The sequence below is a fragment of the Rhodamnia argentea genome, chromosome 5 (assembly GCF_020921035.1).
Source record: "Rhodamnia argentea isolate NSW1041297 chromosome 5, ASM2092103v1, whole genome shotgun sequence".
NCBI classification, from domain to species: Eukaryota; Viridiplantae; Streptophyta; class Magnoliopsida; order Myrtales; family Myrtaceae; genus Rhodamnia; species Rhodamnia argentea.
In genome coordinates, this window is record NC_063154.1 from 10,976,096 (window position 1) to 11,003,379 (window position 27,284).

At 38.0% G+C, this 27,284-nt stretch overlaps 1 protein-coding gene across 1 annotated transcript; it reads left to right on the forward strand.

Moving 5' to 3' along the window:
- The first annotated feature begins 12,531 nt into the window (after nucleotides 1-12,531).
- On the forward strand, nucleotides 12,532-13,365 carry LOC115747511. The gene is made up of 3 exons (XM_030683700.2): nucleotides 12,532-12,759; nucleotides 12,849-13,127; nucleotides 13,224-13,365. Exons 1-3 carry the CDS (start codon nucleotides 12,674-12,676, stop codon nucleotides 13,261-13,263), a joined length of 405 nt encoding a protein of 134 aa, XP_030539560.1. The 5' UTR covers nucleotides 12,532-12,673; the 3' UTR covers nucleotides 13,264-13,365.
- Nucleotides 13,366-27,284: the final 13,919 nt, after the last annotated feature.

Sequence of the window (27,284 nt, forward strand, 5' to 3'; positions counted from 1 at the left end):
GAGATATTAGGATATCCGATATGTATGGAGAGATCAAAATCATTCAGATTAAAACATGGTAAGAAGGCCAGCTATTTTGACTGTCATAGACAATTTTTGTCGATAAACCATACATTCGGAAGGAATAAAAAAAAGTTTATCAAGAATAGGATTGAAAGAACACCCCCACCATGGAGGTTGACTAGTGATCAAATTTGGGAGCGAGCGCATCACTTTCCCACTGTTGTTGAAAACCCCCATGGCACGACTAATGCGTATGGAAGCACACATAAGTTGACTAAACGCAGTATATTTTGGGATCTACCATATTGGAAGACCCATCTTATTTATCATAATCTCGATGTCATGCACATAGAAAAGAATGTTTTGGACAATGTCATAAATACTGTCATGGATGTCACTGGAAAAACAAAAGACAACTTGAATGCAAGAAAAGATATGAGAGTTATTTGTAATCGATCATCACTAGATGTAGATGGAAGTAGCAGGGGACCAAAACCAAAAGCAGTTTACACATTGGACAAGGAGCAGAGACGGGTTGTTTGTCAATAGATGAAATCCGTGCGATTTCCCGATGGATACGCTTCGAACCTCGAGAGATGTGTTGATTTGAATGAATGCAAGTTAACAGGTTTGAAGAGCCATGATTGTCACGTTTTTGTGGAAAGACTAATTCCAATAGCTTTGAAGGAACTTCTACCGAACTTTGTATGGGGCGCCATGACATAGTTAAGTAATTTCCTTCATGATATTTGCTCAACAGTGTTAAAAGTGTCACACATGGAGAAACTAGAGAGAGATATTCCAATCATTCTTTGCAACTTAGAAATGATATTTCCTCCATCGTTCTTTGATTCAATGGAGCATCTCTTAGTTCACTTGCCTTATGATGCCAAAGTTGCATGTCCTGTCCAATTTCGTTGGATGTATCCATTTGAGAGGTAAAATATTTTTTACATAAATTTGAATTACTTTATTACTTATAATGTTCTGATAAACTTCTTCCTATTGCAACTACGTTCCTATATCACTTGAAGAAAAAAGTGAAGAACAAGGCATGTGTTGAAGCTTCAATTTGTAATGCATATATTGTGGAATAAGTGACAACATTTGCATCATACTATTTTGAGCCGCACATGCAGTGCAAGAGGTGGAGAGCAGGAAGAAATGATTAGGGCCCCATTGATCCAAACTGCAAATCATTCTCTATTTTCAATTATGTTGGTCGACCAAGCAACGAATGTAAGTTTCATTACTTAACGGACGAAGAATGGCGGACAGCCCATACATATGTTCTACTTGAATTATTCGAAGTAGAGTCATACTTCCAGTAAGTGTATTTTTGGAAATATATTTATTGTGTGTCAAACATTTTCTAATATATAAAATGTATTTGTAGGATTTTTCAAACTTCAATGTATGGACTACCACCAAATGAGTTTGACCGTTTGTGCGATGAAGAATTTGCAGCATGGTTCAAAACACATGTAAGTTGCCTATGGACGAAAAGCAAGTTATTAATATTTTATAAATCATTAATTAAAAAAATATTATTGACTTTGCATGTGCGACTTTAGGTTCACAGTAATCATGATCATAGCGGAGAGCAAGGATTGTTATATCATCTGTCATGGGGTCCACAATCAAGAGTATGAACTTGGCCATCATATTTCATAAATGGGTATAATTTTCATACTCGAGAGTACGGAATGGGAAAGGCTACAATGAATAGTGGTGTGTGTGTTCGGTCATCTAATGGAGGCAATGCAAAAGATGATTTTTATGGTTTGTTGGATGAAATCATAGAGATAGAGTACCCTGGACCATTAATACGGGTTGTGTTATTTAAGTGCATATGGTTCGACCCCGTGAAAGGAATGAAGGTGCATACGAAGTTTAATTTGGTTGAAGTAAATCACAAGAAAAGGTATATGAAATATGAACCATTTGTCTTGGCACAACAAGCAATTCAAGTATATTATGCATCATATCCTAGTTTGAAACGTGACAAAGCTGATTGGTGGGCTGTATGTAAAACAAAAGCTCGAAGAAAAATCGAGAAACTCTGGAAGGATACGGCTTATCAACAAGAGGAAGTTTGTAACACGGTTCAAACCGAGGAATATAACATTCCGACTTTATGAGATACATGTGGAGCAGTGATAGATGTGGATCCAACTTAAATTCGCGAATCAAATGAAGAAGGTGTTGAAGAATATGATTTTGAGATAGAAGATGAAGAAGATGTTCATGAAAAAGATGACGATGAAGATGAAGATCAAGACGATGACGAATGTGAAGACGAAGATGATGAGGAAGATGAAGATTAGGATTTTATAACTTTTTACTAATTATGTGTAATTATTATTATTATTGTGACGTATGTTATTGTTGTTGACATAATTACTATTGTTATTTTCATAATTATTGTTATTATTATGGTTGTTATTATTAATGTAATAGGGTGTCCGAAAAGTTTCGTCGGTAAATGGCGACGAACCACACAATTTAATTGTCATTATCATTATTATTGTTATTATTATTGTTGTTGTAGATTATTATATGGCCAGCTATGTTTTTATATTTCATTTTTATTTTTCGGAAAAAGTTCGTCGCTAATTAGAATTTTCGTCGCTAAATTCGTTGCTAATTAGCAACGGAAAAAGTTCGTTGGCAAAATCGTTGCTAATTTAGTGACAAAATCTATTACTCATCCCTAAATTAGCGACGAATAATATATTCGTCTCTAATTTAGCGACAAAATATAATATTCCTTGCTAACACTACATAAATAAAAATAAAGAATAATTAGTGATGAATTTATCCATATCGTCGCTAATTTTCTACTGATCCATTCGCCACGAACGACTTTTTTTGTGGCAAATTCGATTCTCAAAATTTAGCGAGGAAAGGTTTCGTTCGTCACCAATTAACGACGAGCGGTAATTTTGTCAGAAAATTAGAACTAAATTATTTAATTTAGCGACGAATGACTCTGTTCGTGGCTAATATGACATAAATAAAAATTAATAAAATAATCAGCGACTAATTTATTATTTTTGTGGCTAACCTACTAATAAGCAATTAGCAACGAACTACTTTTTTCATCGCAATTTCTTTTCTTCAAATTTAGTGACGAACAATTTATGTCATTGCTAATTAACGACGAACGTATTTCGTTGGAAAATAGTAACGATGTAGCGACAAATTATGGTTTTCATCTCTAATATGGGAGAAATATAATTAAACAATTATTAAATTTAGCTATGAATAACTATGTGCGTCGCTAAGTTAGCGACGATATATATTATTCGTCGCTACATGTTTTAAATATAAATGAAAAATTATTCAATTTAGCGACGAATATATTTGTTCGTGGCTAATATGATATAATAAAAATGGAAAAAATAATCAGTGACTAATTTGTTAGTTTTGTCGCTAAGCTACTATTGAGCAATTAGCAACGAACTACTTGTTTTGTCACAAATTCTATTCTTCAAATTTAGCGACACAAAGTATAGGTCGTCGGAAAATAGGTATGATTTAGCGATGAATTATTATTTTTTGTTGCTAACCTCCTTTTGTGCAAATTTTTTAAAGTCCCGCGGGTAGCCCAATAATGGCATCTCTCCACTCTTGATTTTTGATTACAGAACACCCTCCCTCTCTCTGTTCTCTTCTCATTCACCCCCTACGCGAACAGAACACACCCATTCCTCATCGTGAGTTCCACTAACTCGATCGCAACCCGTTCTGTCCTCCACCTCGGGCGAGCGACCGACGTGCGACGGTGATAGTCGTCCGACCTTCAACCTCGCCCTTCCAATTTCACTTCTCAGCTTCCTCGCCTCAAAGTCATCCGAGGCCCCCGGTCGCCCTAGATCCGCGACACCCCAGAAGAAGAAGGAACGAACTCTAGCCCGGCGTCGCGTATCCTTTTGTCGCCCGAGCTCTTGGTGACGTTTAAGGCAAGTTATTTTTATAGGTCGCTACGTTGGTGCTGTGGTGTTGTTCTTTTCGTTTGTGGATTTAGATCCGACCCTCGTTTGGTCGGGTTAGTCCTTCGTGCTTGTTTGTTTGTTTGATTACAGCATTGCGGTTTTTGTAGATCTGGTTTTTCTCTGGATTTGACTTGTTGGCTCAAACTTAAGGAAATTTATGAGTGAATGCTCCAATTTTTCTTGTCAATGGTGTTTAAAAAACCACTGTCTAGGGTGTTGAAAAAAAAAACAAATAGAGGTCACTATCTTCATGATCGATCATAGAGGAACTTTCGTATGAGTCGATCAAGCTCATGCTTGTATTTTCGTTTTAATCTTTTCGATGGTTCTAGATTAGAGAATGTGTTTGATCATAGAGGAACTTTCGTATAGAGGTCACTTTGACATTTTCACTCATCCGGACATTTATGTATGACTTCAATATTTTTGGCACATTATTTTCATTATAATGCTTGTTTTTATTTTTTTGGTTTTTGGCCATTGTCTTCCGTTAGTTGGATTGCCACACAGTAAACAAATTCCTTTCCCTATCCCTTTGACTTTCAATATTCCTTGGTCTTGGTAATGTCCATTGGAGGACATTACCAGGAATGAATTAGCAACTATTTTCATCTCGCCGAATACCCCCTATACCACATATCTAAGCACCCTTGACATGCCATTAGTTAAATCATGGTTGAATGCTTAATTCACTTTATACATGGATGAAATGCAGCATGTTCTTGTATGAACACCGCTAAAATTGAGTGTTTATTTATCGTCTTCTTCAACAGTTTAAGCTGTTATTGAGTGTTCCTTTTCATGCACTCGACGATACTAGAGATGAATCGCTCATCTCCTAAAATCATATATGACTACAATAACAAAGGTTTCTTGTTTTTGCAAAGCACTTGACAGGCCCAGGTTCGGGATGGTTAAGAATGTCCTTCGTAGTGAAATCATCAAATGGCCTAGGACTTTCATGTACCTGATGCTGATGATTTGATGTGTATGTTGGGCACCAATAGATGAGATTTTGTTCATGGAATGCAGCTTTTCATTTGGAGATACCATCTCGAATTTTTCTATAAGATAGCTTTTTGCTCTCCGAAACAAAATGGTAAGCTTCATGATATACATCATTATGTATCCCTAATACATGTTCTTATTCTTGCTGATATTTGTCTAACCTTCCTATGTGTTAGCCTTGTGGAGGTCACATCTGTGGTGCAGTTTCACAAGGAAGACCAGCCCCTTTCCCTTCTGCTTCTGCTTCCCCTTCCTCGTGCGCGTCCCTTTCCTCTTCTCCTTCCCTTTCATCTCACCCTCAACCACCATATGTCGATGGAGAACATGGACACATTGGCCTTTCCTCCGACCCTCAAACATATTTTAGGGGACCACTTGGACACATCCGAATTGAAGGTACTTCAGTTCCATCTGCTTCGATTCCACCTTCTTCAGTGGCACAATCAAATGATGAGGGAAATACAGCTGAAGAAGATAACCGGTTCATGATATACCCATATGGAGATTCGTAAGTAATTCATTTGTTAAGTAAATGTAATATTTAGGGTCGTCCTTTCATTTGGGTTTTTCATATGGATGTGTACTGAATTGTCTATGTTTGCGTATTCACAGAAGCTACGTACGTTGTTCGGGAACTTAATAAAATAGTGAATAACTATTGGAGGGGGCCGTTGATTAGTTATAGTGGCGCTCCAAAACAAGTGAAGGATTTGTGGAGGAACGAGTTCAAGATCGGCTTTGTCCTTCTATCTTCTCACAAACTAAGTTCGGCGTATATAAAGTCGGTTGTTTTTCTATTGATTACAGCGAAAGTTCACTTGGGATGAATCGGAAGAGGATGAAATTAGAAGAGTTTTTAAGAAGAAAGTCGGTGATCACATACGCAATGCGATGAATAAAGCAAACAAAAAAGATGTGAAGCCAGATTTTATTATCGGTGACGATTGGATTGAAATAAAGAGAACTTGGGAAAGTGAAAAAAATAAGAAAAGGAGTGAACAAAATGTCAAGAATCGAGCTTCTAGTTCTAGTGAAGGGTCTGCGTCTGCGACATATACCGGGGGCTCTATCAACATTGGGGAGCATAGAAAAAGAATGGTAAGTCTGATAAATATGTTGTAAGTAAATTTAACTCAGTTACTCATTTATGTTTCAATTTTGTAGGCACATCAATTGGGGACCGAACCGACGTATGCAGCTATATTTGAATGCACATTTCAAAAGAAAGATAAGACATCAACTGGCGGTCAAGCAAAATCTATTAAGGTATGTAAGGTTATACTTTTAACTTTATGAAAACTAGAATGAAAACCATGAATGCTTTCAATATCTATGGTAGTTCCATATATGAAGTTATTTTTTTTTTTCATATCTATTTTGTGGATGTAGGAAAAATATGACGAGCTTTTAATGAGTACTGCTAGTGGCGGTGATTGTGGAGCTGCGTCCGAGCCAGCAGGTGACAATATGGCATTATGGGTGGAGGCATCAGGAGGAATGAAAAGAGGGAAAATATTTGGCATGGGATCCTTGTCGAGGATATGCACAGCAAAGGCTGCTGGAAGTTCATCATCCAACACGGCTGTTTCAAGGAGGACACAAGTTGATGAGGAAATGACCCAACCGAGACATATACTTGTAGAGAAGGACGAAGAAATAAAAGCGGTCAGAGAACAAATGTCACAAAAGGATGAGCAAATCAGACAGGTCAATCGGCGACATAAATCTCTGGAGACTCGGCATAAATCTCTGGAGACTCAAATGCAATTGGTCCTGCGACACCTCAACCTAAATCAACATCAGCTTCCTCCCGTACCTTCCACTCATGAAATAGGTGATGGCTACGATGATGGGCGACACAATGACGATGAGATTCCTGCTGGCGACGATGATTTTGTCTATAGTATCATTCAGCCCGATTTCCGCTAATTAGCACATGGGAGTTTTGCATGGTTCTTCTTCTTCGTGTGTCGCTGATTGGAGGTTAGGGTTTCGAATCGCTTTTTGCCGAAGCGGGTGATGGAGACTCGCGTAGGGAAAAAGTTCCCTCTCGGTAGGAGGATCGGTTGTCCGTCCTCGGGAGAGATCTATCTTGGTCCGTCGTACGCTTGATTTGCTGATCCCCCCACCCTTTTTTTGTTGTTGAAATTTTTGGTTGTATTGGTTGACATGTGGATGGGTTGTGCGGGTACTCATATACGGACGAATGAAGAGGTCGCCATCAAGCTTGTGAGTGGTCTATAATCTTCTTCGGGCTTTGTCATTTTTGAACTTGTTTGACAGACTTATTACAGCATAGTTTGATTGATTCATTTATGTTTCTGATTGATTGATTTTCAGGAGACAATTAAAAAAAAAAGCATCCTCAATTGCTATATGAAACAAAAGTGTATCGGATCCTGCAAGGAGGAAGTAATGGTTCCTTCTCCACGGTTTTAAATTCAATGTTGTTCCGTCAATGCTATTACCATAACTACTCATTCTCTGCCTTTTGCAGCTGGGATTCTGAATGTGAGATGGTCTGGTGTCGAGGGACAATTCAATATACTTGTGATGGATTTGTTTGGACCTAGTCTTGAGATCTATTTAACTTCTGTGGTAGAAAATTTTCCTTGAAGACGGTTTTGATGCTTGCAGATCAAATGATTTGTTCTCATCCAAGACCTTGAAAAGATGTCCTGGTATCTACATTTACAATAGCATCTCTTGAATAGAGCATATTTACATGCCTATAGCTTCATTTTCTTGAATAAATTTAAATTCGCATATCGCAAGCATGTTATGAAGATCAAGATGTTCTAGCAATTAAATCTTTTCGAGCTTGCTTGTTGATGGCCTGGCACATACTTCTGCATATTGGGCATACAAATTTTGTACCTAGGGAGCTCCCCTTTTATGTTCCCTTTGCTGTCTTTCTGCAGACTAATTTATTCTCTCAATATGGGGCTCACGTGAAAACGGACTTAGGCGGTTGTCAAATTGTTGCTGCAGAGTGGCCCCAAGCATCATACCTTGCACCTGATGCAAAATTTTGTTCTACGTGGACTGCAGGAGGGCACCCACAGAGGTGCGCAAAAAAGAAGAGAAAAGTAGGTTGAAAGTGGATTTTCTTTTCTTTTTTTTGGGGGGCAGGAATTGATTGGTTAGAGAGCTAATATGAGGGGTCATCAAGAAATTATTTTATTGTATGATCACAAATTATAAAATTTCGTTGCAAAATTTGTTCCATGCCTGGTCATCGCAAAATTCGTCGTTGAACAATATTTCTCGTGAAGTTCGTCGCTAAATTTATTCCTGAACAATGCTTGTGGCAAAAAAAAAAAAATTCGTCGCTACATTTTCTAATGTCGAATGGGCACGATTTTGGAAATTTTCATGGCAAGTCGTCGCAAATAAGGGTACGAAATCAACTGCTCTTTGCCCGACAAAATGAACTATTAATCGCTAAATTTAGCGACGGATTCAATAATTCGTCACTAAATTTAGGGACGAAATAAACTATTCGTCGCTAAAATCAACTATTCATCAACGAAATTCGCTAAATTTTAGCTAGAAAACAAATTTGCGTCTCTAAAATTCACTTTCCTCGTCACTGTTCCTCACTAAATTTAGCGACGGAAAAAATCCTTCGTCGCTCCATTTAGCGATGAATGCTAAATGTTGTCGCTACACTTAGCGACAAACAATATTTTTTCGTCGCTAAATATAGCAACGAAAAAAAATTTTGTCGCTAATATTTAGCGACGAAATAAAATTTTTCATAGCTAAATTTAGCGACAAAATACATTTTTGTCGCTAAGTTTAGCCACCAAAACATGTTTTAGCGACGAAGAATGTTTGTCGTAATTTTGCGACGAAATACGCTTTTCGTCGCAAAATTTAGCTACGGATTATATTCGTGGCAAATTAGCGATGCAATTTCATTGTTTCGTCGCTACATTTTGTGATGCCGTATTAGCCACAAATACATTTTCGTCGTAAAATTCATGGCAAAAATAATTTAGCGACGACTTTTTCCAAAATTTTTCGTGGCAATTTTGGTCGCTAATACCGTGCTAAAACTTTATAATTGGCCTTAGTTTTGCGACTAACGCCATTGCGACGAACTCTTGTAGTCGCAAATATCGTCGCAAATTTGCGATCAATTATGGTCGTCGCAAATTAGTGACGATACTGTTTCGTCACAAATTGGCGACAAACTGCGTTCGTCGTAAATTTCGTCACCTATTGGTGACGAAATTAAATTTTTTCGTCACTAATATTTGCGACGCCATATTAGCCAAAAATCTTTTTTTGTGGAAAAATTCGTCGCAAAATCCATTAGCGACGAATTTTGCCAAAATTTTCGTGGCAAATTTCGTGGCTAAAGGCTTGTTTTTTTGTAGTGTATCCCCTCATCATCCAAATTCAATTCACCTCAAATCAATGATAAACAGAATGATCATACTTCAAAACTAGCTTGGCCAAAACCTAATGACACTAGAACAATACATATTTATTAGACCTTTCAACAATGTGCCTGAGTTCATTTAAGATATAGATGTTTTTAAATAAAATTATTTTACACTCACTTTTCTTATCCCTAAGTTTCCGAAAATAAAAAAGGAGGAGAACTTCTTCATATCATCAATTCTTCGCAGCTCTATTGGCGATCAAGTTCAATCTAATATATCATGCATTATTTTAGATTGGATGTGTAAAACACATACTCAAAGATCATTATGTGATTGAAGTCATATATGCATGTCAAATATCCAACAGCGGAAGCGTAATATATTCTTATGCTAGCATGGGATCAAATGAAAATCAATATATCATAATCCATCATGAGTAAAACTGTTTGGTTTTTCACGAGCAATTGATGCAAATTTCTCTGGAGACTAAAATAATCTATGATTGATCGATTCTTGAATGCCATTATCAGTGATTGGCATCGTCTTGTGAAAGGAACTTCTTTTTTTTCTTCTAGTTGATGTGAAAGATTTTAGTATTTCAGTTATGCACATGTTCTGAAATCGCCACTAATCGATGTTCGATCTTGTTCATAGAGCCAAAGACAAACAACTTATTACTCAAAGTAATTAGCAACTTATTGCTAGACCAATCTAGTTCAAATGCACGCAGTATCGGACACAATTAAACTGTCGACATATATTGATATTTATGGTGGGACAAACCAAAGAAACTTAAATCTGCGTTTCTGAGGAGCAATTTGATCGTATAACATGATTAAAAAAAAAAAAAGATCCCTACTCTATAAGAATGTTCATTTGCCAAATTAAGCAAAGATCATTTGGTAATTCCCCTCAAACAAGGAATTATGGCAGATTTTGTATTTCTAAACAAAATTGTGGGACAAAGATTTCGATACTTCCATATGACCACGTCGATATAAGACAATTTGAGCCATTTCCCATACTTCCAAGAGTCAATTGCTTCTGTGCTGTCACTGATGAAAGGTCAATGGTCAACTTCGACCAACACTTTTTTCACTCCTTGTTTCGGATATATAATAAAAAAATAAAGCAGAAAAGTAGGTAGAATAAACATTGCTAGTGAATGTGTATAATATACGTCTATATAATAACATTCCCCAGCCATTGCACAAAAAAATCTTTCTTAATGAGTTTCTCTCGATGAACTTGTTCAACATGTCTAATTAGAAGTATTTCAATTTTCAAGATTGAGAAATGAAAGCCGTTGACCATACTTTGACCAAACACTTGCTCTGCGACAAGATAAAAAAGAAAACAGAAGACGATTAGAAGAAGATTAGCGTAGTTCATAGAAGTGAAATGACCATGGTCGGTAACTTAATGTTTGAGAACCTCAACGTTACTGTAGACCAATTGAATCGGCCAAAGTATTTCGTCAGAGAATGGTATTTCATCGCGGAGTTGAATTGCGGCGAAACATAGTTAAAAGACTCCATGTAATTTTCCTGCAAGGAAGAATGGGAGCATCACTATAGACCCATTGAGTCGACCAAAGTAGTAATAACCTTGTCCAATTGAAGAAAAAGGTCAAGCTTTCATATTGACCTTCATTACTTGCTTTCTAATCCCCGTCTATAAAATATGCGACTTCCTTGACGCTAACAAACGAAGCTGAGCTCCAGAGAGTTCTTTTAATATTAGACCAAAGGGTGGGTGTGTTTACGGTCAAAGAAAATATGTATACATAAAAGTTTAAAAAAATGAATTTTCCTGACATGAAATGGGCAAAATAACTTCCCGAAAAATAATTTTTTTGAAAAGCATTTTCCTTTATCATGAAATTTTCCCTCAAACAAACATTCCCTAATTAAATTTGATATTGTGCTTTCATTATTTCAAAGACGAGTGACCTCGTAAGGGACGACAAGAGATCGGTGCTCCATTAATGGTCTTGCCTAGATTCGTATGTGTGGTCAGGGATAAAAAGATAATCATCACGCAATAGGAAGACTAAAAATGTTTAATTTCTAGAACCACCAACTTTTTATTAGAGTGAGTATGGTTCCAGGGTATGGAGGGTGGGTTCCATGTTCCAAAAATTAAGGAACCTGTTCTGACGGGTAGGTTCTAGGTTCCACGTAGATGAAACCTTACGTGGAACTTAGAACCTAAACTTAAAATTAGGAGCAAGTTCTTTTGTTTTTCTTGGTATATTTTTTCGCCTCATCCTGCAGCGTGGATGAACGGAGAGAAAAACATGGCACGAAAGATAAGAACTAATGCCCATATTCACTTTCCACGGTTACGATTCTTGTTTACAATCTATTATTTACCATTTAATATGTCTCTCTCCCTAGACATGCACTGAGGCTCTATTTCGTATTGGTAAGTGTCTTCGAGCAGGTTGCAGAGAGTGAATGTAGCTGAAAAGCGTGATTCCATGAAAAAAAGACATTTAAGTAACTGAACAAAAGAAATTTTGTTACTGCATGAGCTCCTTGTCAACAAAAGACATTTAAGGTGCTCATCTGAAATTTTAAACTACATTTTCTAGACTTCCATCATAATCTTGGCTCACTTCTTTCATATGATCACTTCGACAAACAAGAGGATAATCAAAGCGGAAGAAGTGAGAGTTAATGGTTGATATTGAAAAATGCCTTAGATGGTTGAGATTACACGCAAGGAACCGTACTATGCTGCAATGACCACGCCTGCTTTGGGAAGCTGCGCCACCACGCCTGCTTGAATTTCAATTCAAACCAGGCTCTCTGTGCCAAGAGGAATAAAGACTCCCACTGCCAAATGGGTTACAGGCTGGCTCGAGGCTTGGTTTCAAAATCTCTCGAGATACGCTCTGCCATGCCATGGAAGAAGAAGAGAAATAAAGACAAGTCTTTTATGGAAAGAAAAGACGAGGTAAGAAGAGAAAAAGAGATCTCAGAGAGTCTTCTGTGGAAAGAAATGCTTTCACTTTTGCCCTAAAAAGAGTTGTTTGGCCTTGCAGAGGCGCCTGCTGGAGGATGCCCATAGAGCTCCAGCGACGCCATCAATGGAGCTTTCTCGGTCTTCACGTCCACCTAAACAATCTTCGTTATGGACGGCCCCGATTTGTTGGGCATATCCAATGGCGAAGAAGTCCTCCAAGCCCATTATATATACTGATTTCAACTCTTTCGTGATACTTCACTTTTGCGCCTTGGTTTTTTAACATAAAGAAGAAAACCTATGGCGCACAAATTTCTTGTTGAGATTTACACGATAGCTGCGACCGAGCGCCAAGCGACTTCGCCCGCCGCCGGGGCCGAGAACGAGTACGGCGTCCGAAACTCAGTAGTGCGTTTGAATTTTTTTTTTTTTGTGGGGGTCCTGATCTCCCTTTTTTTTCTTGTGCGTTTCCCAGCGAGATTACGATGGCTGCACAGAAGCTGAGGAACGCGGAAATAGAATACTGCACAGCAGCGCTGGCTGTGCTGAACAGGGAGGAGGTGACAGTGCAGAATGTGAGGCAGGTAGAAGCCCTCCGAACGCTCTTCGACAAATTCCCTGGTCCGTACATCCTTCGGAAAGTGAGGATTCAGCCTCCTCCTCAATCTTCTGAAGCCGAGGTGGAGGAGGAAGAAGCGCTGCTGAATGAAATCAGAGCGGCACTTACAGACTCCGATTTCCAGCACATTCACGGGTACAATGGCCTTCTTCTTCTTCTTCTTCTTCTTCTTCTTCTTCTTTTGTCCCTTTGGTTATTTGTTCTTCTATTTTTCATTTTTATTATCTCCAGGAACACCTACTGGATTCCGGGCGCCGGCGCAGAGGAGTGAGAGAAGAGAGGGAAGGAAGAAGAAGGACGTTGATGGATGTGGCTTGCGGTATAGCTTTTAGGTTGTAATTTTACTTAGCCCTAATTACTCTTAAGAGTGACAACGTTTGTTCAGTAGTGTGTGCTCAGGTAGCGTTTTCCGTAGTGATTCCTTTGTTCAACTGCACGATGTAATTGCGGTTCTTGAATCTACCATCTTTTCCCTATATCGAATCATGCCCGACCTCTGTTGTCTTTAGCCTGGACTGTCGATTTCATTCGCTAAAGACGAGACGAACCTAATATGGACAGGGAAAGGAGTAAAAGTTAAAAGTGCCCTAGAATATAAAAGACAGACAGGTAGTGAACTTTCTACAAAGAGAGATGTCAGCACTCAAACTTCGAAGCAACAAAGAATGTTATCCTGTCATGTGAATAATGTCCATCATAAGAGTCATTGCATTAGTCTTCACGGATTAGCTACAGCATTACTGGAATTAGGGATGACATGGACAGGGCCGATGTGAGAGTCTGAACGTAACAAGGCATGTGTTGACAGGGAGCTCATGCAGTAAAAACTGGGCCACTGCAGTTCGAAAACAGTGTATGAATCCTCAGTGTTTCACATATTGCAACGATACTAGTACAGTACTACTTTGAACGGTCAAATTATAAATTTCAACCTCTTTCCTTAGAAGCTTAGATGCATCATATAAAAATATTTGCATGTACGTCCATATTTCAAAAAAACTTTCTTGACAACTCTATTCTCACGTGCTAGAAGTGCCTCCATCACGAACTATCAAAGAGATGCACAGTGCACCATAATCGTTCTGTCTAATATCAAAGGGAAGAGACTTGTTCATTTGATCATCATTGCTCTCCATCCGCTTTTGATGCTTGTGCTTCGATGCTTCATTGATCATTAATCTCCATGAATGCGTAAGTTTACTTTCGTTGAAAGAGTTGAAAGAAAAGGACAGAACTACCGTACACACGTGCTTCTAATGAGACCAAAAGGAAGAGAAGAGAGTTTTGACTCAATCTTTATTCGATGTCTCTCTCTTCAAACTCATCTCTTCCCCTCTCGGGACCGTGCGAGGGAGGAGAGAAGAGCCATGTCTGAAAAGAGTCCATAACATATTTTAATATCACATAACTTAGCTAACCATAGTAAAGTCAGTTTGGAGATAGGTAAATTAAATAAAGAACGTGAAAGAATTTGTTATAAATAAAGAACGTGAAAGAATTTGCTATCATACAATGCAAAACAAATTAAATATGACATAACAAAAGGAAGTGAATGAAATCATCTTGGAGTTAGATAAATTAGGGGAGTTTTGTGGAATATGTGGTCCGTGGACCATATCATTTCATGAAGTTATTATAGTTGGACTAACTTGAAATCTATTTTCCTTGCATATTTTCAAGATTATCTTAGAATATTTCACGCCTTATCTTATTCAAATAAGATGAAATTAATGCAAACAAACATGTGTATAAATCATTTAATTAATTAAGTTCCTTTATTATTGTTTTTAGATGATGTTACAATTTAAGATGCTAAAAGGAAAATAGATACTATATTCATTTATTTCTCAATTTAACATCCATGGCAATGATTTGAAAGGGAAGTGAGGTTGCAACCATGTCAAGCTCGCCACAAGGCCCTCCATGGAGCATCAAAAGACTACAATTTTATTAGATTAGATGAGACACGTGAAAATATAAATGGTTAAGAGTTTTTGGATTAGGATGATTACTTAACCTTGTCGTTAATCTCATTTCACTTTGTTTAAAGAACTACTATAAGCATAAATAGAGAAGATCCTCTTTAAGATGTGGACTAGACTTACAACCCGCGCTGTGCACCGGAGAACAACATATTTTTATATTGTAGCACACGTAGTACATAACAAATTTGGAGATAGATGAATTAAATAAACGATCATAAAATAATTTAATATCTAATCATGTAAAAAAATTGTTTGACGGTTAGATATATAAGGGGAGTTCGGAAGAATATTGGGTGGTTGAGGAAATGGCAGACAGAAGTTAAACATATGATCAAGAAACAGTTTGCTTTTCCTCTCTGGCTACGACGAACGGAGTTATCATTTCATGTAGTTGGACTGTCTCAAAATATTATGCTGATCTGGTCTTGAATAGTTTGTTTGAGTTGAGTATTTTAATGCACATTTACATATGATCTTAAAAACTTTCACGTCATATCTTATAAAATTTTGTTCAAATAAATGACACCAATGTAGAAATAATATTTTTTTACATATGAAACTATAGGGTAAGAGACTATTGGTTTATATTGTGTGCGTGTGTGTGTGTGTGTATATATATATATATATATATATATATCTCAATTTATTTGGATTTAAGCTGCTTTATTATCAATGTTAATTTAATATTTCAATACAATATGATTAAAAGGAAAATACGTAATATATGAAGTATTTTTCATTGATAACAAATTATTTCCTGGAGATGAGAAGGGCAAAGAAAAAGCACAAAAGAATAAAAACAAAGGGACACAAAGCGCCAAAATGCCATAATAGTGTTAGATTAGATGAGACACACGTGAATATATACACACGTATATGTATGTATACATGTAATTAAGAATTATTAGATTAGGATGGTTATTAACCTTGTCATTAATCTCATCTCACTTGTTTAAGAACAAAGAAGATTTACTCCAAGGTTTTAGGATTGAATCATTTTATTAAATCATTAAATACGATAAAGAATCAAGATGAACAAAAAATTAATTTCTTTATTTCAAAATGTGTTCATTGTAGCTGAACAATTACACTATTACTAATATTCTTGTGCTGCCGTTCCTCGTATTATGTGATTTCTGGAAAAATACTATAATTCCGGATAAACCAATGATATTTGATGTCAAGATGACGATTTGTTTTTTTCTCGTCTCTCCCGCGAATTTTTTTTCCTCGTTATTGTTGCTGGAATTGAAGAATGCTCGAACTCTGATTTTGGAGCCGGTCTTATGTTACGGGAAAAGATCAATATTTGCCTGAGGCACATAATCAAAGGCTTCAGAGCAATTTGTTACCAAATAGCAACCAACCGAAAAGCATACAAAAAAAAAAAAAAATGACAGTAAGGATCTACTGTAAAAAGCAAATTATCAAGCTCGGCCTCAAATCAGAAGCACCATTCTGAAAATAATTCTCATTGATCTCCATTCTAAGACAATGCCATGGAAAGTTTCAGTCGAACAAAGAACATTTGATCCCTGAAATTATGGCTAATAGGAAGACACCCATTCGCTAATTGAATAAGTAGGCAAGAAAATGATTATGTTTGGAAAAACATTTCTTCTGTCAAATAATTCGAGCTTAAACCGCACCATAAAAAAAATGTCCAAAAAGTTCTAAACCTATTGTACTTTTGCTAATTCAGTCCCAAAATTTTTTAATTTTGTCAATTGAGTCATAAACATTTTCATGTTTTGCCAATTATGTCCATTCGATCAGTTTTTGCTGAAAATCCCTGATGTGAACAATTTTAATAATATTTTAATATTTTTTGAAATTTTTATTAACTTTTTGTTTTTTTTTCATTTTCTTTGTTTTTGAATTAGATTAAAAAACTAAAAAAGAAAAGCTAAAATTTTATTTTAAAAAAACAAAAAGGGAAAAAAGAGAAAATGAATGACAGGCCCCGTGGGGCATTGCCAACACCGCCCATCGCTGGCCCTAGGTGAGGGTGGCTGACCCTCACCAGGCCGGGGCAAAGTATCGCCGACCCCGGGCGAGCATTAACATTGCCCAAATTTGGCTGTATAATTTTTTTATTTATTTATTTATAGCAATCACCTCCATCTGATTATTCATTTTATATTTCAGTAATGGCTGTGAAGATTTAGTAAACGATAAGAAAGGATGAACCTTTACGTTTTTCATTCTTGATATTTAATTTTTTCTTTAATACTTATGTATGAGTATAAAATAGACTCAATCGTATGTTTAAAATAGTGATGATGTGACGTCCTAAATTTTTACCAGGTTGGATTAGCAAGCGAATTAGGCAACGTTAGATTTGGATTACTAAGCAATGGCAATTTGGGATTTAATCTTGAGTGGAGAACTATTGGACTTGGTTGGTCGACGGGGGCAATAATATTGAGATTTTGAGAACTATGTGGGGCGAGAATTATTTTGAATCAAGAAGAAGTTGTTCGCGCCGGAACCGACCCCCGGTTAGGACGCGAGGCTCCTAAACCCCACTGACCTTGGCCCTTATAAAAGTCCTCACTTTTCCTCTCTCCATCCCATTTTCACTCTCAATTCTCTCTCGTTTTCTCATCTCTCTCGGCGAGGTCTCCACCGAGCCAGTCCCCCTTGCTCGCTTGTTTTGGCCGGTGATATCCGGGCCCGATGTCGACGACACCCCGAACTTTGTCTCTCTCTCACCAGTCCAGCCCCTCAATGCCGCCAACTCTCTCTCTCTCTCTCCTCCCTCATCGTGCGGCGACGGAAGCCAAGAAGAGGTGGTTCGAGTTCGTTTCTTCGGCGATTCGACATTCGTCTTCTCGTGTGGCAATCTGAGATTAGTTGCAGGAATGATGTTGTGACTGGATACCTTGGATGATGAGGCCGTGACATGTAGACAACGGCGAGATGGCATTGGTGCACGAAGATGGTGGCGGTAGTTAATATTCCGGAGTAGATTCCCTTTTGCATTCCTTCCGGTGTACGGCCCATTTTTCTAAATGGTTAATATATATTTATATAAAACGGCTAATGGCATGTAAGAATATATAATCAGGTTGTTTTGTGTTATTTGTGTTTTGTGTGGGTAATACAAGTACAGGTTAGTGAAGCCTATATAAGCCATTCCCATTAGGCATCGTGCCTACCGATTGTTTTGCGTTCACTTGTATTCTAGTTCAGTCTTCCGCATGCGCTTTATTATAACTAATATCAAATCAAAACAGTACGCGATTAGTAAGGTCACTTTTAGAACAGGGATTAAGGACGGCTCCTTACAGATGATGATTGTGGAGATCTCATAAATGTCTCAAAACTTATGAATCAAGTTGAAAAAATTATCCCCTTACAATGAATATCCAACTTAGGAGAAAAGAGCGTACACAAAAATTAATGCTTATTCTCAATATGATCTCTTTCTATTCTCCTCGCATCTTTTTATTCATGCTTAGTTAAATATAACTATAAATAAAGTATATTTTTATATAGACCTCTATTCACGTAACTGAATACGCACGTGATTCAAAGGGCCACGCACTTGTGCAAAAATTATCCTATTTTGCAAATGGAGGAAAATTATTCAAATATTCAAATTTCGTTTATTTTGCAAAAGATGAATGATTTGAAAAAAATTTCCACTATTAACTAGAAGATTTGTAATAAATTGTCAACGACTGTGAAAATATTCTTTGCTATTATTTTTCTTCAAATAGATAACAATTATGATTAAAAAAAAGGAGCATTGATTAGACTATTACTTTTTTTACGAGAATTGCTTTAACTCAATTCTGAACAAACCCGCGTGTAATAGGGGACACACACACTCTCTCTCTCAATGAGTCAATCAGTTAGTTAGTTCTAATCTCGACCCCGATTGATCCAGTTGCCAGGAGAATGTGATCGGGGCCTCTTATTACTAGTGCCGAACAGTGCATGAAAACGCTTTAAGTCTCTCGTTAATGGTCGGTGATTGCACTAAGCATTGATGGGATATGTTACATGCGTGAACCGGTTAGTAAAGCTTCGTGAGGCAATGACATGGGGGGTTATCGATCACCTTGGCCGGAACAGTCTGAAATGTTACGCAAACGAGGATCGGAACTCGATGGTCGCGACTGGGATCAAAGTAGCACTATCGTCTTTATAATGTCCCCCTGTCGGATCGTCCTTAAGAGTACACAATTGAATTTGAAGCTGCATCTACACCGTGGTGGGATTGAATGTGGCACGAAGCTTAAGTAAAATTTGAATTCTCCGGTAGCGTGGAAATAGACTAAAACTCCATACAATATATTTTTAATGAATAAAATGGAAAAAAAGCATACCATGCCCGAACAAAGACAAAGTACAGGATGGATTTTCTCTTGAAAAACATAACACATGTTTGGGGAGATCAGCTACACGAATCGTGGGGAAGAAAAATATCTCAGTTTGGCCATCGTTTCGGCTAGTGGGGGTTTTATTTTATTTTATTGTCAGTGGTTTAGAAAGGGCGGAAGAACAAGGGGAATTGGTTGAAGCAAACAACGGAAAGGGGATTTGCAAGGTGAAAAACACAATTAATGTCATTAAAACTCTATTAACGCCATCTTTTGACCCAGCAAGGTACGCTCGGTCAAAAGATTAGGACGGTACAAAACAGAAAAAATAAGATCAGGACCATCAAGGAATTGTCTCTAATATATTTGGCCTATATTCGGAAATCGAGTTGGGGTGATTAAGAGTCCTGATTCGATTTACCAAAAAAGAAAAAGAAAAAAAGAAAGGTTTAAAAGTACCAATACTCTACGAGGTCTCCATGTCGTGTCCGATACTTTTCGACACTCCGATTCTCTCCGACACGCGACCGATACGTGATAAGCACTCCGGACACGCCAGTGACAAGCAAGTCCAGCATCTCGACATGCCGTTTCGACACGTACGAGGTCAATTTTAAGCATTTTCAATAAATTAGGGGTCAAAATAATATACTTAAGTCATATATTCAACCACCTCAAAATTACTATACCCATCCAACTCAAAAAAGAAAATTTAATCACGATTCCCTAGCGGAAGAAAAAAAGAATCTCAACATGTCGGAATTTTCTATTTTTTGAGAAATGAAGTGTCGGCATGTATTGTCGTGTCATGTCGCGTTTCATATTGGTGCTACATAGTTTAAGAAGGCCTAGGAACTAGGAAGAGCACTTCAATTAGGGGCAAGCATGGTTGAGATTGGTCCGGTTCCTTTAGGAATCGAGGACCGGACCGGTAATCCCGATTCACGATTTTCGGAACTAGGGATCAAGCTGATTAGTCCGATCCAATCCCCAGGCGGTCTAGTAAAGCCAGCAGAGATTGCCAAATGGCAATCGTAGTCCCAACTTGTATATTAACAAACAAATCTTCACAGGACTAAAAGGAAGTGTAACAGATATGCTAAAAATTTGATCATACAAATTAATTAAAGGACTTAAAAATTTGTACGCTGTCTTGATTAGTGCTACATCGACGATTATGTTATTTTCCAAAGTATCATCTGCAGGAGCTACTTTTTTTGAACGGCAAAAAATTCAAGTTTCTTGTTGAAGTCAGTTGTTCAAGCCTTCAAGGCATAAACTTTGATCTGCTCAGCAGCATAAAATGACTTCGGTAGAAAGACCAAACATGTTGGAAAGCATCCAGAGGGGAAAAAAATGAAAAAAAAAAAATCAAAGTTCAATTGCATCTCCTCTGTAACAAAATGCATCTCTACATATTAGCCGCACAATCTCAAAAAACTGGTAAAGATCGAAAAATGACAATTGTAGTTCCAACTTGTATTTAAAAAAAAAAAATTAGAATTTGTTAGTCCGGGTGAGCGGTCCATTGATCCGAATAGGAAACCGGACCAGAGCCCTGTGGAACCAAATCCAACCCGCCAGTTTAGTCCAATCCAGGTGGTTCCCGGTCCAATCGGTTCATTATGGTCACCCCTAACTTCAATGAATCCTTTGATGTACAAGACTGGAGAGAGGTGGTTGATGCGAAGAAAGCAGGGGGAAAAGTATGGTTCGGAAATAGGCTAAAGCATAAGAAATCAATGGAACGACGGCTAAACCATCCAATTACTAATGCACAGTTCTACAAGAACTTGCATATCAGTCGGTCTGAAGAACTTACCATTAGCTATGTTGCCAAAAGTAATGGTACACATGTTGCCTCCACATAGTTCATAGCTAACTCCATGCCTCTATAACAATTCAGAGTATTTTAAGTCATGTTAGGGTGTAGTTCATACTCCCATGCAATAGGAAAGCACATGAGTCATGCTCCACACTGAGCAGGCGGGGGTCCAAAAGAGCCACCTTGGCCGGGGTTCTAAGAGGGCAGCGCCCTCTAGACATCAAAGGGCTTTTATGATTTAAATCCATATTTTTTTCATTGGTAGTTTGGCCTTGGGCTCATGAATAGCTACTATTATGTATATATACTCTTTTCCGCTTATAATTAAGTGATGTAACGAAAGATGAGAGATGCTAATTATAGTGGAATACTTTGTTGAACATAGATCTAGTTTGAGGGCGAACCAAGATAAAATCTCGCGTCTCGACTTCTCTTTTTCGCTTTAAGTTTTACTTTGATTTGATTGTGCACCGAATCTTAACAGGTCACATACAGACATAAATCATATGATCCATATGAGAATTGATGTGATGTAGGACTGCTCGGAGAAATGATACAGAGTCGGGTACTACTATAGACATGATCACTGGAAGATTACTTTGAAAAATCTCCAATAGACAATGTCTAACGCTCTTTCAAACTAAGTTGCAATCAGTCAACAGGCACTCGACGCTCGTTCCAAAGTTGATGTACCAAGATGCAAAGATAAATCCATCATCTTATACTTCATTTGCAAGGTCAAACCATCATATGAGACACAATGAACCAGTGGACAGCACTAACGAACTACAGGTTTCAATGAACTTTAATTTAATCTTCTTAGCTATTTTGGTGGCAGACGGTACCTGAAGAGATATTAAACAGAGAAGCAAATACCCATTTTCGATAAGTAGAAAGTAAGCATACAGATCACTTTGAATATTCAAAAGGAAAAGTTGAAGAGGCATACAGGGAAATCTTAAAGAGCAGTAGATTACTCGAACATGCTGTCGAAAATGCAGTAATTAAATTACTCGAACCATATTTTAACAATTTAGGACTGAATTGGCACTAATAAAAGGTTTATGACTGAATTGGCACCAATGCAAAAGGTTTATGATTGAATTGGCACCAAAAAAAGATTTAGGACTGAATTGGCATTAATACAATAGGTTTAGGACTTTTTTTACACTTATCCCCATTCATGTCTCAAGCTCTTATTGGATATAGGTAAAAATGCACGCCACCTCAGCTGCTGTGCTGAGCATTTGTAGGTTGTGAGAAACCATAATTATACATACATTTACTTGTTATGTCCAAACGTTTTAGATATCAAACCACAAAATGCCTAACACTAAAGGTGAAAATGGTCGTGGACCGTCAATTAGAGGAAAAATGGTTGTAGACCGTCAACCACAGCGGAGAGTGCACCCCGTGGGATGTTGGGCAAACAAGGACTCGAACTTGGCGGTCGTGAGTGGGATCGGAGTAGCACCGCCGTCCGTGCAACATCCCCTATCGGATCGTCCTTGAAAATACACAATCGAATTTGAAGCTGTATCTAATGTGGTGGGAAAAGCATACCGCGCCGAAGCAAGGACAAGGTACAAGATATTTGATTCAAGATTCTCTCTTTGAATGATGTAACACATGTTTGATGAGATTAGCCGCACGAATCATGGGAAAGAAGAATTCAATTGTGCCATCATTTCGGTGGGGGGTTTTTATTTTATTTCATTTCCAGGGCCTTCTGTCTGTGAGTGTTTGAGAAATATGATATAGACAAATTGTTTTCATCGAATCTACCACAAAGAACGTCATGCACAGCATTAAAGGCGATTGAGAATGGGCCTTGAGACACCACTCCCAACGACCGAGAAGTTACAGCTACGTTTCTTTCGTTTGTTGTCAACTTGTCATTCCTCTTTTATCTCTATTCTGCGATTAATGGAGTCTTCATGGGAAGAGAGCGATAAGAGAGTCTTCGGAGGGCTTCCACCTCCTCCACATTCTGCACTATCGCCTTCTTGCTGTTCAATCCTATTGAACAAGGACCAAGGCTAATATTTTTTTAGGTTGAAGCAATCCTATTGAAGATTGCTCCTAAGATGACTCCCGTATATCAAATACAAAGGGATCAAATATTTTGGTGCGCTGCTTTTTCTTCTTGACATATCAAACTGCTAGCTGTTAGCTTTGTGTTTGGCAAATGAGCTGCACGATGAGAAAATCTGTTAATAAAGGAAGAAAACAGAGCACAACGTTGGTGGAGTCAAGTGAATGAACTGGATAAATTAATAAGCTGAAGGATACATAGTTTTGTCTTGATGATTGTTCCACTTCTACAACATTCAATACGAGGCTTCTGTAGACTGTTACAATTGTAACTGCCGTAAGCGGTTATTGTTCTCATTAAAGGTTACAATCGAATATCTACAATTGAGGGCCCATAATCCCCTTCCGTAATTACACGTTAACCTTATTTTATGTGCGTGAGGACCACGCGCATAACCTTCACCGATGCATGAATGCGTGTGAGCCTCCGTCCGGCGTCCTTTGGCGGCGGACGACCACTTGAAATGCTCATATGAAAGGACCTATCTAGCTATATGATTAAAATGGTTTAGTAGTAATCGGTTAGTAAAAAGGCTGCATTCCCTATATAAAAAAAAAACTCTACCATGCTTATTCTATATGATTAAGATCTATTATCCTTGTATTCGCTGCGCTTAAATCATCATCAGTCGATTTTTGTTTCTTTGGTCGAAAATCATCAGTCGATTTCAATAGGCTGAAAATTATTCTTTCTGAAGTCATAATTCCGCGTAAAGACTGAGAAGCCTCGTTAGCGTTCTGTCTAATCGTGAAGCCATTCAATTGTCGGGTCGCAAATCTCCCATAAGAATCTGTCATTGGTGCCCCTGCAACATGTTACCATCTCCTCATTCAATCTCTCTCTCGATTCAAACTCATCTCTCTCCCACAAAATAGAACTGCTACCATCTCCTCGTTCAAAGATATTTGCTTTATCTGAAAACAGGGCCATAATTGTTGGGTCGCAACTCTCTCATCAAAATCTGCCATTAATGCCCCCTGCAAGCCGCTGCTCTCTCCAGACTCATTTCTCTCTCTATACCGTATAAGATAGAGCTGCAGAAAGTTATTATGAAAGCTCTTCGTCTCTCACAATTAGAGAACTACCTGTGCCGTTTATGTGTGCGAGAGAGAGAGAGAGGATCCAATCTTGGAAACCTGCCCTTACACAAGCCATGATTTTGCACGCGAAAGGAAAGGAAGAACACAGTCTCTCTGCCACGTTAGCGTATTTGGAACGTGGATCTGCTGCTCATCTCCATTGACGGAACGGAACGGAGACCGGTAACAGGAGGGAAGAGAGAGAGAAAGGAGGGAACTTCGAAATTTATGAATCATCTAACACACTATTGGGAACCGGGAGCGCGTGATTAATGACCTCGAAGCTATAGCTCAGCAAACGTATCTCTTGGAGAGCGCAGCAGACCATCAAAAAGTGGAGAAGGATATTGAGAACTTGCCCTTTTCCATGCATGCTTTTAATGGACGAAAGAAAGAGAGACGAGAAAGAGAGATGACTAAGTCAACCCAAAGAAAAGTGCACGCATAGAACCTATTCTGCAGGTTCTTCCGATGCACACCCACAAAGCTTCCCAACGCTCAGAGAACATGAAAATGAGACGCCAAATTGAAGACCTTCGAGTCATGCCCAGCCATCGATCTTTTTCCAGCGGATTGCCCTTCTCCGTCTGGTACGCTCTAACTGGTGCGAGCACATGGCGCTCACGTGGAGACACCCTGGAGCTCCCGTAACAAATTGGAGGCGGGGAAGGAGGATTTTTGGTGGCAATAGAACAGACGAAGAGAGAAAAAGAGAGAGAGAGAGAGCGAGGAGCAGCAGAAGGGGAGAGGTTTTTGTCCGGCCACCATTGAAGCACCTGGAAACCGAGAGTTTCGAGGAGGCCTCCCGGATGATTCAGACATCGCCAAGTGCCGTTAGTACGCTCAGAAACTTCACCTGAACTCCGAGAGCACGCCGGACCGACTCTTTATCTCCATATTCTCAAAAAAAGGTATACATAGTTTCAGTCGTCCTCATGTTTCGTGAATGGTGTCTCAAAGTCCTCAGCAGGATTCTTCAAGTTTCTTTAGATTAAATGGCTCTACGTGCATTGCTGAACACGTTGTTATGTCTCCTCGGTGTTGTTTTTGCATAAAACCCCGTTGTTGACCTCCATAAACTCCCGGCCATGTCGCAAACAAGCGAGCTCATTTCGGATATGCCCAAACCTTGCTAGGCTGCAAGTAAGTTCTCTTAACCTCTATAGATGTTACTCGTGTATTCCGACGGTATGAGTTCGTTCAAGCCAGTTTTAGGTGGTTCTCGGTACTGGATCTGATGTATGTTGGTGTAGACAAGCTGTAGACTAGATTGGTGTAGAAATCCCGATATTTCAGGGTTGTTTTGACGCCGGATACAAGGCTTCGGCGAGGCGCCGGCTATTCTCGCCGGCACCGATCATCTTTCCTGACAAGATGTTGACCGGTCAAAGCCCACATGACGTGGCGGCCACGTGGCAGTCACGTAAGCGCAATCTGTTATAACTAATAACAAAAAATAAAAGTCAGACCTGACGGTGGATATCTCGCCACGTGTCACATATTTGAGTTTGTGCAATCAAGCTTGTTTGCATATTTGAGTTTGTGGTAAGGCGCCTGATAGTCAGGTTCGGTCGAGTTTGAGGTCTACCCACTTTGACTCATTATTCGGTAAAAAAAAATTTAACTCAATCACACTCGGTTGCTTCAAATGTATCGTGAGGATAGATAAGGTCTTTTCAAACTCCTCTCTGTGCTTGGATTCAAATATAAAAAAATAAAAAAATAAAATAAAAAACTCCTCTCTATGGTTTGAGGGAAAAAAAAAAAAACTCCTCTCTGCACTTTTTGTGTCTTCGCTACTCCAACATTAAAGAGCTTGAACGAGACAGGCGAAGAGGAAGTCCTCTACTGCCCCAACATAAAGAGAATTTGTACGAATGAGAGTGAAGGGAATTGTCGGATTCAATAAATGATTCAATAAAATATTCATTGGTTTTTGAGCGCCACATTATTTGCTGATGGGGGCGTATTAACCAATACTGCATTGCCACGTGTTTCAAAGTTAGAAAAAAAAGTAAGAAATCATTTTTCTCTCTTCTTGCTCTTTCCCGCCGTTTCTATCCCATTTGTCTTCTATGGCCATTGACACACCGCCACAAGTTTACTTTTTTAAGGGAACCAAAATCCTTATGTACTGAAGGACGATTATGAATGTCACTTTATAAGTTCTAAATTTTTTTTTTGCATCTTGAGAATTATTAATACATCTCTTGCATTATGCAAAGATAAGGGAATGAAGGAAAATTAATCATTAATGCAAGAGCAAGATATTGAATATTTGGAGTTGAAGATTGAAGGCTACATGTTACAATAAATATATCTAAACTTTAATGTAAAATGGTAATTTGGATATGCCCAATATTTCGTATTGTTTCATTTGTGAAGACATCTTTGTATTGCGAATTTCAATTTTTTTTTAATTTTATTTTAAACAAGTTTAACTTTAATTTCATCTTTATTAAATCTAATACCGTCCTTGTTAGCCCTTTAGGTTTCTGACCCTAAAGAGAATAAAAGAGAACTTTAAGGAAAAAATTCAAGATTTCAAATTTTTATTTGATTATTGTTTTCAACTTATTTAAATTGTTACAATTACGTTTTTTTTTCACTAATGCTCCTAGTACTAGAATATTTTGTCATTAAAAATTTATTTAAGTGAGAAAATTAAAAGGTAAAAGTTAAAAAATCTACCTAGGGGTCCACATAATTTCAATTGAAAAAAAGGACAATTAATGAACTTGCTAGCTATACAAAACCCGTAAAGTGATAATGACCCCGCCATAGAGCTCGGAACCGTCCAATAAATAGAAATAAAGAGAAAATCGAGCTTTGGGAGCCACGATGTTTTGGGAAAGAAAAATATAAAAGATGAGATTTTTGTTTTGCTTTCATTTTACTTGGTTACATTTGAGTATCCAAATCTTTTACCAACGATTTTGTTTAGAAAATTGTTCAAATTATCTTATTTGCTACTTAA

What these genes read in the sequence shown, in the direction of transcription:
- LOC115747511 (XM_030683700.2), top strand. Translation starts at nt 12,674, where the DNA reads ATGGCGCACAAATTTCTTGTTGAGATTTACACGATAGCTGCGACCGAG. An exon ending in GCCGCCGGGGCCGAGAACGA is followed by an intron (nt 12,760 to 12,848) that starts GTACGGCGTCCG and finishes TGCGTTTCCCAG; the next exon opens with CGAGATTACGATGGCTGCAC. An exon ending in GATTTCCAGCACATTCACGG is followed by an intron (nt 13,128 to 13,223) that starts GTACAATGGCCT and finishes TATTATCTCCAG; the next exon opens with GAACACCTACTGGATTCCGG.